The sequence below is a fragment of the Ipomoea nil genome, unplaced genomic scaffold (assembly GCF_001879475.1).
Source record: "Ipomoea nil cultivar Tokyo-kokei standard unplaced genomic scaffold, Asagao_1.1 scaffold2957, whole genome shotgun sequence".
NCBI lineage: Eukaryota > Viridiplantae > Streptophyta > Magnoliopsida > Solanales > Convolvulaceae > Ipomoea > Ipomoea nil.
The window spans coordinates 3,780,001-3,795,411 of NW_017619385.1; the positions used below are offsets into that span (position 1 = coordinate 3,780,001).

General features: G+C 31.6%; 1 protein-coding gene across 1 annotated transcript; it reads right to left on the bottom strand.

Annotated features, from left to right (window-relative positions):
• Positions 1–659: 659 nt before the first annotated feature.
• Positions 660–14,253, bottom strand: LOC109162783 (cytochrome P450 87A3-like). Its single transcript, XM_019311466.1, has 9 exons — positions 14,017–14,253; positions 8,912–9,236; positions 7,677–7,823; positions 7,089–7,343; positions 6,474–6,563; positions 5,891–5,969; positions 3,417–3,523; positions 877–1,004; positions 660–768 (listed from the first exon to the last, which is right to left on the bottom strand). Exons 1-9 carry the CDS (start codon positions 14,214–14,216, stop codon positions 684–686), a joined length of 1,416 nt encoding a protein of 471 aa, XP_019167011.1. The 5' UTR covers positions 14,217–14,253; the 3' UTR covers positions 660–683.
• Positions 14,254–15,411: the final 1,158 nt, after the last annotated feature.

The following is a 15,411-nucleotide window of genomic DNA, read 5'->3' on the forward strand; positions in this document are numbered from 1 at the left end:
ATAGAGGTGTCATCTGCTCTATATATATATATATATATATATATATATATATATATATATATATATATATATATATATATATATATATATATATATATATATATAGAGCAAGACCAGACCGGGTTAACTCAGTTAACTCGAACAAAATAGACGAGTTAACTCGGTCAACTTAGGCGCTTGGCGGCTGCCTAGGTGGTCAATCGGCCGAGTTAGGCGCTCGACGGCCAGTCGCCTAGGGCAGAACCACGACTTAGGGACACCTAGACTGATTTTTACAACAATGTTATTATTATATATAGTCTATTTTTTAAAGGGACTTGAAATGAAATTTTTATTTAATAATTAGTAATAAATTTACACAAACTTTACGAAGCCATCTTCTGTTAATTATATGAAATTATAAATTTATTACAACATCAATTACATAGAAACAGAAACATTAACTTACATATACGGTAATACAAATTACATAACAATTTATGAAACAGAACTGGAAATGTAACACTCAATGAAAATAAAGTCTTTGAAACAGGCAAACAACGTAACATAGGACTTGTAAATTATTCAACTTTAATTTAGTTTAATGTCTCCCCATGTTACATACAATAACATGAGGATGCACAAAGTCTCCAATGATCAAAGATGTATATTTAATCTTTTTCTTATTCTGACGTTTGATCCACTTATGTATATATTTGAACTTTAAAGCCATCAAGAAAAGTCAAGCCTGGTTTTCGAACTATATTTTCTTCGTCTACAACCTTCCACCTAGAATAAAAATTTCAAAAAGTAAACAGAATTTGGTTAATAAAAACAAATAAAGTTGAAATGTAATTACGAATTTAAACAAAAGTGAAATTAATGGTAATCAATTACTTGTATTTTGTGACCAAGTAATGAAGCATTATGGCCATTGCAAGCTTTGCAAAGTCAGCACCGGCACAAAGCCTTTGAACCCCGCCGAAGGCCATGAATTTCTTCGAAGCCGCATGTAGCTCTTGCCCCTTTTTAGCCAGGGACAAAATTTAACACACATTAAATTAATTAATGAAAATAAATATTGAAACAAAGAGGTATAAATTAAGAATGAGAAAAAAATTTGGTCGCGAACACTAACATGTTTGGTTCATGTTCAATTGAGTTACCATGATTTACATCCTCCTAAATGTTCTGTTGGGTCGGTGTATGGGGGCCCCTTAGGATTGGGGTTCAACCTTTTGGAAGAATAGAAATCTAATCCGATGTTATGGAGGAATGTAAATCCCACTTAAGGATGTATATTTCTTTTTCATAGGTCAGTGTGAATTTACTATGTTTATTCAATTATGCTTTTTTTTTTTTTTTTTTTTGGCGTCAGGTTAAATGTTTTTTATAAATATAAGATATTGAGTTAATTTCATTTTTTGTCCTAGATTTGTAGGTGGCAATCCACTTTAAGTCTTTTTTTATTAGAACATACATCCACTTTTGGTCCTAGTATTAATGTGACATGATAATTTTTGGTCCTTTATCAAGAAAATAGTTTAAATTTCGTTAAATACAAGAGCATTTCGGTCTTTAATTATGAATTTTCTAAAAAAAAAAAGATAAAAAATATAGTGGTTCAACCTACTTTGTATAAAAAAGATTGAAATGTCTTTGTATTTAACGACATTTCAACGACTCTGTTGAATGAAGACTAAAAATGGTCATGCCACAATAATACTATGACTAAATGAGGATGTTTTATTAAAAAAGAAAAGACTAAAAGTGGACTGTCACCTATAAATCTAGGACCAGAAATGGAATTACCTCTAAGATATTTATCAATCCCACCACTTTGAAGGATATATAACAACACTATTTATCGAAAAAAATTTGTCTCTCTCAACATTTTGTTTTTACAAGTGATTTATTAAACTCTCAACTATTCGTTATGTTTTTTTCTTTTTAATTAATGTTTGTGGCTCTGTTTGGCAAACCAAGCTGAAAAGCTATAAGCTAGGAGCTGAAAGCTGAAAAGGAGCTAAAAGCTGGAAAGATATAAGCTCGGAGCTGAAAACTGAAGAGTTGTTAAGCTAGCTGTTATGATTGAGTGTTTGGTAAAATTATCTTTTTGATAAGCTGATAAATGTAAAAAGACTAAAAAGGACATCTTCATAAAATTTAAATTAGTTTGTTTACATATTAAAATTTAACATTTTGTCTTTAAAAAAAAAACAACATTTTGAAATAAAATTATTAGCATAAGCATGATGTAGCATCTCATAATGAAGTAACAATATTGTTGCAAATCTCATAATAATAATAATAATAATAATAATAATAATAATAATAATAATAATAATTGTGGTGAAAGTTGCAAATAAAGAAGAAGAGAAAATGATTTTAAATGGGAAGGGTAAATTATGTCATTTCTTTAAAATAATAAGGATAAAGATGGGAAAAAAGTTAGGAAGCTAGGAGATTACTTTGAAACGTTACTTAAGGTAGCGTTCCAAAATAAGCTCTTATTTTAAGCTAGGAGCTTATTTTGGGAACATTACCAAACAGAGCTTATAGCTTATTAGTAGCTTAAGAAAGATATATTAGAAATTTGAAATAAGGGTCAAATAGGCCATCGAACTGCACACAATAATGCAATTAGGCCACTGAACCTAAAAAGGTAAAATTAGATCCCTAAACTAACCATTTTCTTGCAATTTGTCTAATTTGTAAGTTTTCTAGGTTGTTAGCAGGTCACCTTTTATTTAAAATATTTTTTAAAATATTTATTATTTAAAAAAGAAAAACAGACCGTCTCCGGCCATGGATTCGTCTCCATGGCCGGAGACGTCTTCGTCTCTGGCCGGCCGGAGACGAAGAGCTCTTCGGTGTTATCTTCGCCTCCCGCCAGAGATGAAGACGTCTCCAGTCATGGAGACGAATCCATGGCCAGAGGCGATCTGTATCTTTCTTTCTTTCTTTCTTTTTTTTTTTTTTAAATTTAAAATAATTATTTAAATAATAAATATTTTTAAAAATATTTTAAATTAAAGGTGATCTGCTAGCAACCTAGAAAACTTACAAATAGACAAATTGTAAGAAAATGGTTAGTTTAGGGATCTAATTGTAGCTTTTTTAAGTTCGGTGACCTAATTGCATTATTGTGTGCAGTTCGATGGCCTATTTGACCCTTATTCCTAGAAATATAAAAACAATTTCATAAGAAAGTTTAATTAAACAAACCAAATATCTTATCAATTTTCTAGGTAATTTAATTTTTATGTTTTCAGAGTAAGACCAAATATGTTAATTAATTTCCCAACAAAATTATTTCTATCAAATACAATTCCTTGAAAATAATTTTTCTATAAATTTAATTGATAAAAAATTACTAAACGCCCTCTAAAAGTGATATGTCAAAATTACTTAGTTGCGTAATATTTATCACTTACATTCCATCTAGAGGGATTGAATGAAAGAGGATCATCGTACTTCTCTGCACTTAGATGAACAGATAATGGGCAAATCATGAACATCCATCCTTTCGGAATTGTATATCCTGCATTCATCAGTGCATATATATATGTTTTGTGTTCAGCCTTTTGAAAGAATATATATATGTAGCACACAGGTCGACATTTTATCCGAGACCAATATAGAATAGTTTAGGGTGTGTTTGGAAACCTGGAAAATGAGTTCTGGAAATCATTTTCCAAGTTTTCACTGTTTGGATGTGCCTGGAAAATCAAGTTAACGGAAATCATTTTCCGTTGACTTTGGAAAATAGGCTTGTTTTGGAGGAAAATGACTTCCCCTTTTTTCGGGGGGAAGTCATTTTCCAACTTTTACACCAACATCACACCATCACCAACATCATCAACACCATACCACCACCACCACCGCTGCTACCACCGTCGCCACCACCACCACCACTACCGGCGCCGTCGTCGCCGCCGCCACCACCATACCATCGCAACCACCATCGCCGCCACCACCACCACCACCGTACCACCGCTGCCGCCACCACCACCATACCACCGCAGCCACCACCACCAGCATCACACCACCGCCGCCACCACCACGACCATACCACCGCCGCCACCACCACCACCACCATACCACCGCAATCACCATGGCCGCCGCCACCACCACCACTACCGCCGCCGCCGCCACCACCACCACCACCATACCACCGCAACCACCGTCGCCACCATCACCACCACCATACCACCGCTGCCGCCGCCACCACCACTACCACCGCCAGCGCCGCCACCACCACCATATCACCGCAACCACCGTCGCCGCCACCACCACCACCATACCACCGCTGCCGCCACCACCACCATACTACCACCACCACCACACCACCAATATCACACCACCGCCGCCACCACCACGACCATACCACCGCAACCACCGTCGCCGCCACCACCACCACCACCATAGCACTGCAACCACCGTCACCACACCACCACCACCACTGCCACCAGTTATTATTATTATTATTATTATTATTATTATTATTATTGTATAACAAATAACACCACTACCACCACCATAATATTTTTGATATATTATTAGTTTTTTTTATTATATTTAAAATTATTATTATTATTATATATTATTATACATGTTGTAATATTCTAAATAAAATAATTAAAATGTTTAATTATACAATTCTACTCATTTTCCAGAAAATGAACCAAACACACAAAAACAGTTTTCCAGAATGCAACCAAACACTGGAAAGGAAAATGTTTTCCGAAAAATGACTCATTTTCCAGAAAACATTTTCCAGAAGTCATTTTCCTACTTTCCAAACGGACCCTTAGTTTAAACCAATATAGAATAGCAAACTTAGTTTATTAGCAAAGGCTCTCTTTCGTAAAATTTATTTTAGAGCTTATATTTTAATTTAAATTATAAATAAGTTATAAGTTCTGTTTGATAAAACATGAGAAACTTAAAATAATAGCTTATTGGGTAGCGTTTCAAAATAAGTTTTTAACTTTTTAATTTTTTATCTTTATTAATTTATAAAAATGACACCATTTACCCTTCATTAATTAAAATCTTAGTATATCTTATTTTATTTATATATCTTTTTATACTTATCAACTAATTTAACAATTAATTTTAAAAAACACTTTGATGGAATAATATAATATTCCGTATTATTATTATTATTATTATTATTATTATTATTTATAATAATAGTGATATTAGTCAAGAATTGTTTCACTTTGTAAATTTGATCGATGTAAGTTAATTTAAACAACTTTAGCCCCTAAATGTTTACAATATTGCACTTTTAGTCTATCGTGTTATATATAATTATTAAACTCCATTCACATATGATGTTATTTTTATAATTTAGAATTAATATTCACTGTTAAAAATAATAATGTTCACATAGCGACAGGGACGGAGCCAGGAATTTTGTTGAGGGGGGGCGAAATAGGGACCGATTCACAAATTTTTTTCAGTAAAGGCGAAACTTTAAAATAAAAGAGATATTTAAAAATAAATAAATAAATTACCTAAGAAATATAGGTGTAAATATTATTGGATATGAGCGAAAAATAAAACAAATCGAAACTTTATAAAAATATTCATAACAAAATATGAAACATAATTAATTTGATAAAATAATTTGAATATATATATATATATATATATATATATATATGTGTGTGTGTGTGTGTGTGTGTGTGTGTGTGTGTGTGTGTGTATCAAATATTAAAAAAACTATTAAAACGTGATTGTGTTAGAGTCATAGGGAAGGAGCCAAAAAAACTATATGATTCAAACGCCTCACCTTTATTATAACCAAATGCATGCTCTAACAACTAATTTAACTCATTTCTTATGAACAATTAACAGTTTTTATATACAAAATTACAAGATATATAAAGTTTGTACTTGCCTTTTATCTGGAAATCTTGCACCACTTTTCTGAAGATTCCAGGAGCAATATTTGCTAGCCTAACGGTTTCATTTATAACCTGTTTCCACATACACAAAATGTGAAGACTACTTAATATTCCAAAAATGAATAAAGGCCGGAAGTTATAAGTACGTTATAAGTATCAAAATTTGTCACCATCACTATATAACTTGTATATAATTAATAAATAGATTCACTTTTTTTTTTTTTTTTAAATTAATGCATGTGAAGTTGACCAATAATTCAGTATAACTAATAAATAAAAATTGCTCGCATAGACATTTTAGTTGGTATATGGATAAAGTTTGGGAACAATGACCCGGGATCGATTAGCACCAGTGGCAGCGTGGGAGCAACCTCTCAAAGTGAGGGGACTCCTAATGCACAGTAAATGAACAGTAAGTAAAAGGTCTAGCCTCTGTATTCAACCGAGTTACCATAACTTACTTCCTCCCAGATACTCAATCAGGCCGAGATGGAGGGCCTTGGAGCTGGGGATTAACCTTTTGTGAACAATAAATAAAAATTGGTCCATGTAGATTCTTTTGATGAGTAAACTAACCATGTGCGTGAACTTCATCGATCTATATTCATTCCATGTAATGCTGGATTCCTTATCTTCTCTGGTCTCAATAATTTTCTCATGCTCCACCTAGTGTAATTGCATCAAATACCTTACCATTAATCATTGCATGTTTGATGTTTCTATATATTATGCTGCTGTTGAAAAACTTAAATAAACTGTTATTTATATATAAAGTTGTACATATAAATTTGTATATATGAATAATATGAATCTATCTTTGAAATCTTTATTATTTATCAATCACATTTAAGTCCGATTTGATAACATAGTCAGCTTATCAGTCATTTTTGACTTATTTGACCACTATTAACTATTTGATTTGGTTAACCAGCCAATATAAGTGTTTGATTACTTTACCTTTTTGTAAGAGCATATTTTTCGATAAGCTTTTTGATAAAGTCATTTTGAATGTAATCAGTTATCAACTAACAGCTAATTTACCAAACGTTTTTTTTTTTAACAATACGCTAATGTTATCAACTAGTCAAACTCAGTAACACAATCAACTAACAACTATTGATCAGCTAACTGCTATTTACCAAACACCCTCTTAAGTTAGACTCATTCAAATAAAGTGATTGAAATGCAAACCTGTAGTTGTTTTAAGACATGAGGATGTTGATTGAGGAACTTCAAGGCTAATGTTATGGCGGAAGAAGTGGTTTCGTAGGCAGCAAAGATAAGCAAACAAATTACATCCACTGCAATTTCTTCTGTTAGAAATGTTTCCTCTTTGTCAACTTCACTTAGTAGATAATCCAAGAAATCTTTCTTATTGTTGTTCTTGCAGCTGGATCGTCTCTCGTTTAACGTTTCCTTAATTAGCTTGATCGCATTTTTTCGTCCCTATATACACATAATTAACCCAAAAATCAAATACCTACGACGCTGTTTGATAACATAGTTAGTTTATCAATTAATTTTGACTTCTTTGATTATTATAAACTGTTTGACTAGTTGAAACAACCAATAGGTATTTGATTAATTAGCTTTTTTGATTAGCTTTTTGAAAAAGTTATTTTACATGTAATCAACTAATTTATCGAACATATTTCTATAATCAGCTAACACTATTAACTAGTTAAACTTATCAATGCAATTAGTTAATAGCTATTTACCAAACACCCACAATAATGTGAAGTTTGATAAAATATAATTTTAATGTATTAAAAGAGGCACCTGCATGGAAGCATAAAAGGAAGTTCCGGGGACATAGAAAGGAAATGATATAAACCCTTCCACCAAAGCTTTATAATAGTTTCTAAGCTCCATCGCCTTCCTCTCATCGAAACTCAAAACTTTGCTGGCAGCAAGTTTGAATAACATCTGTGCAAAAACCAAGAATTAATTTGAGGAAAAGTATCTCTGATCTCTTTTTGACTGTGTCACGAATTCTTATTTGTGAGATGAGATGGGTCGAGTTGTCAAGATGAAAATAAAATATTAATCATGAATAAAGTACAATATTTTTTGCCAGTTGGTTGCCTTTCGCACCAGATGGCGACCAACGATGGCCGAATTGTCATCGATAACTGGATTTTCGCTGGACTGATGCCCTGAACTGAAATGACCTATAATAACAGGTCATTTATTAATTTTTGGGTTTCATTGTCTCAATTTGACATCTTAAAGGGTGTAATTACACTTTTTAAAAGTGTAGGGACCTAATTATTGTGTGGACCATAGTCCACACAATGTTATGTGGACCATAACAAAAAATATGCTTTTAATATACTAAATGTACATTATTTTTGTGCTGTATGTACATTATACAATATAATTTACAATCAGTACAAAATAATGTACATCTCATGAATACAATGTACATTATTTTTGTAGTGAATGTACATTATTTTACAGTATACAAAATATGGTCCATACAACTTGTGTAGACCATGGTCCACACAATAATGATTGTAATTGACTTTTGGTGTAAAGTTTAGGGATCTATTTGACCATTTTTCCTATAGATTTTTTGTTATCAACACAATATAATGGCAAATTATGTTGTGCATCCGTGTGCACCATGTATGGTGCACATGGATGCAAAAACAACGTCGTTTTGACTAAAAACGCGCGTCCAATTTAAAAAAAAAAAATCAGTTTCGATTTCCGTTAACAACATTATGTTGTGCATAATTTCTGAATTATGAAATTATGGATGTGTAGTTATGCAATTCTGGATTTATAGTTATGAAATTATGGATGTGTAGTTATGCAATTCTGAATGTATAGTTATGAAGTTATGCAATTCTGAATTTATAGTTATGAATTTATGGATGTGTAGTTATGCAATTCTGGATGTATAGTTATGCAATTCTGATTTTTTTTTTTTTTAAGTCGACGTCAAAACGACGTCATTTTTGCATCGGATGCACAGCATAACGATCCCAATATAATATTATTATACTTACAATTTCAGTAGCTTTTTTAATGTCCAAGTTGGAGAGAGCAGTCCACTGATCCAAATGTTGACGAGCCGTTTGGTCCATCTCGGTGAGCAACGTTTGTTTAAGGTTTTCGGGGCCGACGAGATTAAGAGCCAAGTTTCTTATGTACTTGTGGGAGTCGCCATGATGGACCATAAAGCCTTGTGGTCCAGTGATTTGAGCAGCACTTTCTGTGTACCAAAATTGGACCAACTTCCCTTCTTGTTGTAATATGAAATGGTTGATTTCTGGGTCGGTTGACACAATCACTTTTTGTCCAACTATGCTTGTTCGAAACAGTGAACCGTACCTGAAAAATATATGGAAACTCATAAGTGTACTCTTACAAGGCATATGGTTGGAAGGAGAAGATTAGATAGGAAATGAATTGTAATTCAAAAAACAAATAAGGTGATAAGAAAATAAGAATTCAAATTACATTGTTTGGTAGGAAATAATATGATTTTTTTGAAATTGAATGGAAAGGAAATGAGTGATATAAAAATTAATGGAGTGTTTAATAGGATGAAATTGAAATTATATTCCTACCAAACTCCAAAGAATTGCAATTCCATGGAATTACAATTCCCTCCACGGAATTGCAATTCCACACTTTATGGTGTTGTAATTATATGGTGAATTACTATATTATTATTATTATTATTATTATTATTATTATTATATAAAAGTACATTTTAGTCTTTATTAACTTCTTCCCTCTCAATTCTCAATCATTCTATTCCTGCCAACCAAACAATATAATTTAAATTCCACTTTATTCTTTTCCTACAGAATTACAATTCATTTCCCTTCTAATTCCTTCTTTCCAACCAAACGCCATGTAAATGTCATTGTATAATAGTAATGATAATGATAATGATAATGATAATGACAATGACAATGACAATGACAATGACAATGACAATGATAATGATAATGATAATGATAATGATAATGATAATGATAATGATAATGATAATAATAATAATAATAATAATAATAATAATAATAATAATCCTATATATAATAAAGCCATATGGTCTTGTGAAAATTAAATGGTGATAATCAACATTTAATTTTCACAAGACCATAATAATATTGTTTAATTATAATAACAATAATAAAAAAATTTTTAATAAAAATTTATTATTAAAATTTATTAAAAATTCCAACTCAGCTGCCACGTAAGCAGATAACCTGCTAAAATTGAGGGTAACCTGCTATCAGGTGAAATTGCACATTTTTGGAATGTTCGGTGGCCTAATTGCACTTTTTTTTTTTTTTTCGTTCAGTGGCCTAATTGCACTTTCAGGTTACGTTCAGTTGCCAATTTGAACCTTAATAATTGCAATAATAATAATAATAATTTTCACTAACAATTTCTAATATATATATATATATATATATATATATATATATATATTTATTTATTTATTTATTTATTTATTTATATTTCAATTTCTACTGGCAAATTATTGTGTGAACGATGGTCCACATAATTGTATGTATCATGAATATTAAATACATTTTTAATATATTAAAAATACATTATTTTTATATTGAAAGTACCTTACATACATATATAATATAACCTTAGTATATTTAAAATATACTTTTTATTGCATGCAACCCTAAAGTTCATAAGTTTGAAATTAATATATGGCATAGCTAGGCGGCCTAATATTTAAGATTGTTGATGTGCATATTGAGGACTACGGAGACAAAGATGCGTTATTCGTGGATTCATCGGATACTATCCAACAACACTCTCCAACTTAATTGACGTGAGTAGGCTTAGTAACATTAAGATTAGGGAAAATTGTAAAAAATGCCCCTCTATAATATGCCAATTATCAATGTCACCCCTGAATTATGAGTGGTGTAAATGTTGCCCCTCAATTATCAAAATGGTGCACATATAGCCCCTCCCGTAACGGACCTGTGGTTCCCCAACGCTGTCCATCGCTGGTACTTCGAATCGAGGGAGAGAAAAAACAACTAAATTACATATTTACTCCGACTTAACGGTGTCGTACACTAACGGGAAACCACATGTCCGTTACGGGAGGGGCTATATGTGCACCGTTTTGATAATTGAGGGGCAATATTTACACCACTCATAATTCAATGGTGACATTGATAATTGACATATTATTGAGGGGCATTTTTTACAATTTTCCCTTAAGATTATATTCTTGAATTATTAGTTCTCATCTTTTATTGATTACACACTTAATTCGATAGTATTTGGAAGAAAAAATCAATGTTCGAACTAAGATTGTGATTTTGGTCTTTAAAGGTCAATTGTATGTTGCTACATCTAGAGTTAGAAATCTTAAAGGTCTAAAAATTTTGATCCGTGGTGACTCTAAAATTGTAATTCAATTACTATTGTAGTTTACTAAGTTTTTAAAAATTTGTAACATTAAATACTATGTACTAAATTTGTAATATAGTTTAAGATTTGTAGTAATCACCCACCTTAAATATTATTTTAATTGTAAATATATTTATGTTCATAATTTTATCATAGAAATTCACACATAATAATTATTAAATAACAAAAATTTTATATATAAATAAACCTCATATAGGGTATATTTTTATAACATATTTTCCGTGCATTGCACGGGACAAATACTAGTAATAATAATAATGGTAAATTTGTAAATTTCTTTAGTTTTCCTTTGCAACCGCTGCTAAAACGGAATTCTTGGGCGGGTGGGGGTATATGAATTGTATTTTAATGATTTGAGAGAATTGCATTTCATCTAATCAAACAATATAATTGACATGGATGATGAATTTCATTGCAAAGGAATTGAAATTCATGTCAACCAAACACCCAATTAAAATATCTCTATCATTAGATTTTTAGATTTTTTTTTTTTGGTTCCTTGGTTGTTTGAATGAGAGAAATGATGAAATAGAAGAAAGAAAAGAGAGGGGAGAGAAGATTTACATTTGCAAAAAAATTAGTTTTTGTGGGTCTCGTGGTTTTTTTTTTTTTGAAAAAAATCATGTTGGCCTAGTGCGCTCACCTGTTGAGCTCATAATGATTTTTTTTTTTTTTTATATATATATATATACTTCTTTTCTGTGTTTACCCTTTTCTTTCCTTGTAAACTTAAAAACAGAAAATTTTATTGTGGACCATGGTCTAAAAATAGTGTCGTTTCTTTTAATGAAAAGAAACAACATATTAAAAGAAACGGCACATATTCGGTGTAAATAATTCTGTTTGTATAACATATTTAGTTTCATTTTATATGATTGTAGTTTCATTTCAGCACAACTAAAGTTTCATTTTGTTTCAAATACAGTTTCATTTAACATTATACATACAATAGTCTTAATACAATGAAAGCTGTTATTGAATTTCATTTTATACACACTGTAATCTTATTGCAACACCACTAAATTATAATTCTAATTCAACTACGGTTTCATTGAACAATATACACTCAAATATGTTAAACTGTCATTCAGTTTCATTTTATATATACCGTAATTTCATTACAACACAACTAAGGTATCATTTTGTTTTAACTACAATTTCATTTGACAATATAATATACACTCAATATGTAGACATGTTATTTAGCTTCAGTTTATACATACTGCAGTTTTATTTCAACACAACTAAAGTTTCATTTCAATTCAATTATAGTTTCATTTGATAATATAAACACAATATGCGAGACAAGTTATTCAGTTTTATTTTAGATACACTGTAGTTTCATTTTTTTGAACACACCAAAAATATGGAATTTGTTAAAATTTAACGCCCGTTTTTTTTTTTTTTTTTTTTTTTTTTTTTTTTTTTTATAACTTAATGAAATGGCGTCGTTTTTGGACATGGTCCACCGTATAACCACCGCTTAAAAACCCTGACAAAAATCAAAACTGATGAGGATGCACTTAAGACTGAATGCATCCTTCGAAGGAGCACACATAGGAAAATATTTGGCTACCTCTTATTCTAATAAATTCATGCCCAATATTAAAATATTGATAAATACAAATAATTAAAATTTATAATTTGAATATATATATATACACAAATAATATATGTATTTTATACACAAACATATATGATTTATCATTCATAAAAATTTAGTTAAAATATAATCAACCCAGTAAATTAATTATATAATGCTTTTAGTAAAATTATAATTAAAGAATAGGAAAAAGACATGATAGATATATGTGTATGGTAATAATGATGGAGTTATCAATGTTAGAAATAAAATGTAACGATGTGATAACGGTGTAAGGGTAGTTTTGTCTAACAAGAATGTAGTAGGGACAATTTTGTCTAATAACATTGAAGTTTATAACATTTAAAGTAAAAAGTATACATTAATTAGCATACAAAAAGAGGGACATAAATCAAGAATATAACCTTGATTTAGACTTTTTATGTTTTTAGATGTATGACCATACTTTAAAGGGAAATTGTAAAAAATGCCCCTCTATAATATGTCAATTATCAATATCACCCCTGAATTATGAGTGGTGTAAATGTTGCCCCTCAATTATCAAAATGGTGCACATATAAACCCTCCCGTAACGGACCTATGGTTCCCCACCGCTGTCCATTGCTGGTACTTCGAATCAAGGGAGGCAAAAAACAACTAAATTACATATTTACTCCGACTTAACGGTGTGGTACACTAACGGGGAACCACATGCCCGTTACGGGAGTGGCTATATGTGCACCGTTTTGATAATTGAGAGACAATATTTACAGCACTCATAATTCAGGGGTGACATTGATAATTGGCATATTATAAAGGGACATTTTTTACAATTTCCCCTACTTTAAAGGGGAAATTTTATATAAAAGAAATCACTTGAGTTCCTTTTATTTCAACTACTTAATACAGTCAAAGTATCATATATATTGTTTCTAATGGTCAAATAGTGACTGATATTTTAGAATTAACAATGATAAAAGTTGTTAGAAATGTTTCTATTGTTACCTGTATGTGTATAAAAGATGTTTCATCCATTTAGATTTACACGAATGTCTCTATATTCTTATACTCAAATTAGAAACTAAAACTCGCGCTAGTTTTATAGTTTACCTTGTGATTCTGTGTTGAATGAAGGGTGGAATACCTTGGAGGGAGTGAGAAGTAAAGAATTGGATGGATTCACCAAAGATTGGAAAACCCATTGAGCCAGGAGGGAGCAAACCTTTACACTTTGGGTTTCTCCATCTATACACCCAATGAGCAAACGCAATAACTAGAAAAGAAATAAAGTACATAACAAGCCATGCCATTTCGCTACTTTGATGAAGTGAATGATATATGGTCCAAGTTTGGTTCAGGCTGCTAATACACTAGTAAAACCCCACTTATATAGTGTTGAGGTAGTAGTACTCCAAGATGTCATTTCAAATAAATAAATGCCGACAAAGCTGACACTACACTCGATCAGAAAGCTTCCCATGCCTAAAACGTAAAACGATTAAAACGAAAATCATCACGCCCGCCTAATAAAGAGTTAATCAAACAATTTGGTCCATAAATTATTAACAAACTGTTAATATAGTCCTTCAATCACTTATTAATCAATTTGGTTCCTAGTCGATTTAGTCCCCTGAAATAATTATTTTTAATTGATTTAGTCCCTCCAGCCGTCGATTTAGTCCTCCGAACTGTTGACAGAAGACGACCAGAGGGACTAAATCGACTAAAAATAATTGTTTTCGGAGACCAAATCGATGAATAAGCGATTGAGGGACTACATTGACAGTTCGTTAATAATTGAGGTCCCCATTTATTGTGAACTTTGATTCAAAACCCATTCATATGAACCTACAATTAATATATTATGTACTTATAGTTAATAAATTATGTACATATATAAAGGGCAAAGACTAAAAATGTGTCATTTTTCTCATGCATAGATAAAAGTAGGATGAATTTGAACAATAGACAAAAGTAGGAAAATATACTTTGGGACATGGGTTTGGCGTCAGAAACGCATGTCCCAGATACATATGGCCCATTTTTTTTCGAAATGTCAAACCCATGACTTGCGTATAATGTATTTTATACATCATTCGCAAGTCCCTTGTGTTGGGTAAAATTGCAACGCCAACGCCCGATCTGGAAGCCTTTTAAGAAGCACGGACACTATTGGTGTATGGTTGAAAGGAAATCTGTGCCGTGTTATAATAACACTACCTTAAAAGCGTTATTTGCCGGGTAACAGTGCAGTTAGAACCCTGGCACGCTTTCGACCGGCTACACAGACCTACTACGGATAGCTTGCACTAGCAATCGCGTAGGCGAACCTCACTATTGCTTAGACGACGGGAGGGAGAAGGAGAATCGAATAAATGACTCGAATTCAAGGTGTGTTCTAAAACGATGTTGGGAGCTGCTATTTATAGTAAGCAGCCCCCCCATCCCTTCCACAAAAGGAAGGACGCATACCATCCATAAATAAGCGCAATATGCGCTGTTACA

What these genes read in the sequence shown, in the direction of transcription:
- LOC109162783 (XM_019311466.1), bottom strand. Translation starts at nt 14,216, where the DNA reads ATGGCATGGCTTGTTATGTACTTTATTTCTTTTCTAGTTATTGCGTTT. An exon ending in ATTCAACACAGAATCACAAG is followed by an intron (nt 9,237 to 14,016) that starts GTAAACTATAAA and finishes TATATTTTTCAG; the next exon opens with GTACGGTTCACTGTTTCGAA. An exon ending in CCTTTTATGCTTCCATGCAG is followed by an intron (nt 7,344 to 7,676) that starts GTGCCTCTTTTA and finishes ATGTGTATATAG; the next exon opens with GGACGAAAAAATGCGATCAA.